General features: G+C 32.9%; 1 protein-coding gene across 1 annotated transcript; it reads right to left on the bottom strand.

The window, feature by feature from the left end:
- Window positions 1-381: 381 nt before the first annotated feature.
- Window positions 382-1,253, bottom strand: LOC138907552 (uncharacterized). The gene is made up of 2 exons (XM_070198150.1): window positions 780-1,253; window positions 382-630 (listed from the first exon to the last, which is right to left on the bottom strand). Exons 1-2 carry the CDS (start codon window positions 1,251-1,253, stop codon window positions 382-384), a joined length of 723 nt encoding a protein of 240 aa, XP_070054251.1.
- Window positions 1,254-1,613: the final 360 nt, after the last annotated feature.

Below are 1,613 nucleotides of genomic sequence, written 5' to 3'. Positions count from 1 at the left end.
ACTTTTATATACTAAAATAGCAAATAAATAATTTTTTATTGAAAATACAAGTAGCCATATAAACTTTTTGCCAAAAGGTAATTTGGCAAAGAATCACCATACCAAATATATGTCTAGTGCAAGACATGCATTTTATTCTTTGCAATTCAAATGATATGATTCTATGATATATGATTTCTATAAAAATATTGAAGCATTATATCAATCTCTCTTTGGAATATTTCGGCACGTTCTCCGGTTGTGTCCTTTTTCCCCGCATAGTGCACATGTAACTGTATTTCCTTCCCAACCTCCTATGCCTCTATTCTTTTTAGGTCTTCCTAGTTTGATTTTTCCTTTTAGTGGAAGTACCACCTGCGAAGAGACATGTTCTGAAATTTGCTACGTTGTTTCATCCGACAGAGGGTTTACTGGTATCTCATATGTTTTCAGCAAGTAGTCTATGCTGTAGTAATCCGAGCAATACTTGTATGAATCCATATGAAATTTTTGTATAACTGCCATTGCATGTGGACATGGAATATCGTCTAGCTGAAACCTTCCACAAGTGCAGTTTTTTTCATGTAGGCGCACCACATTTCTTGTTTGGCCATCAATTACTAAATGTAAGAATTGAGTTGATAGCAATACCTAATATAATTTTAATTAAGAAAAGTCATTAGTTGTATGAAGTAATAGTATTTTTTTAATAACAATATGCAGTTGTTTAGTGAAATCTCTAAAGTGTAGAAGTAAAATTACAGTACATGCAGTATTTTTATGATTCTGAAAATGCATACCGTCATCGTCTGTGATAAGATTGTATTATCTGCCAATATGTTTTCATACTTTACACCTATTTTCATAAATGATTCCACGACATCCTTCTGATTGGTGTAATTCCATTTCTGAATCAATGTCGTCATAAAGTCAAGCAAATTCACAACTGGGAGGTCTCTTGCGTGCTTGTTTGATGCATTTACTGATTCTGCAATATTCGATGTCATGGTCGTGGTTCTATTTGTCTTGGAATATGCCTGAGAAAATTTATCATATCCAATATCCATCAGGTATGTTTTTACTCTACTATCAATAGTTTCTAACTTTGCCATATGCCTGTTGAATTCTTCAATAGTGTATGCTCTTGCTAACGCAAAGTATACTTCTTTGATTTTTTTTGGCTCTTCGTGAAGTTCGTTTTTATGTTGTTCCACAGATGGAACATACATACACAATGAGGGACTTCTGGATAAACAATTGAAGTTGCTCTCCATATACCATCATGCATGTTTGAAACAATGCACATTCCCTATCTTTTCCCATAGGTAGAACTGAACTGCACAAAGAGCCACTCCTACGATGTATCGTTTTCCGAATCAACAATTGCATATGCAAGGGGTAGAATTTGTCCTGTAAAACCAAAGGAAAAAATATTAGTTACAACACATAATATTAATATATTATTTTATATAGTAGTATACTCATAGGCAGGTGTAGGTATGTAGCAAAACAATTATATACTCTGTTGGTATACTTGTATACCATATTGGTATCATATGATATTTGAATATCTTTTTTGCTGCTTTAACCGAATGTAATTGTATTGCTTTTTTAAAATAGTAAAGTACATCAAT

This window comes from Nicotiana tomentosiformis, chromosome 3 (genome assembly GCF_000390325.3).
Source record: "Nicotiana tomentosiformis chromosome 3, ASM39032v3, whole genome shotgun sequence".
Classification (NCBI taxonomy): Eukaryota; Viridiplantae; Streptophyta; class Magnoliopsida; order Solanales; family Solanaceae; genus Nicotiana; species Nicotiana tomentosiformis.
The sequence above is the reverse complement of the archived record's forward strand: the minus strand, read 5'-3'. Positions and strand labels throughout refer to the sequence as shown.

Excerpts from the sequence above, each read along its gene's own strand:
- LOC138907552 (XM_070198150.1), bottom strand. The coding sequence starts at position 1,253 with ATGGAGAGCAACTTCAATTGTTTATCCAGAAGTCCCTCATTGTGTATG. Across the intron at positions 631-779 it reads TCTTATCACAGACGATGACG|GTATTGCTATCAACTCAATT; the intron begins GTATGCATTTTC and ends AAATTATATTAG.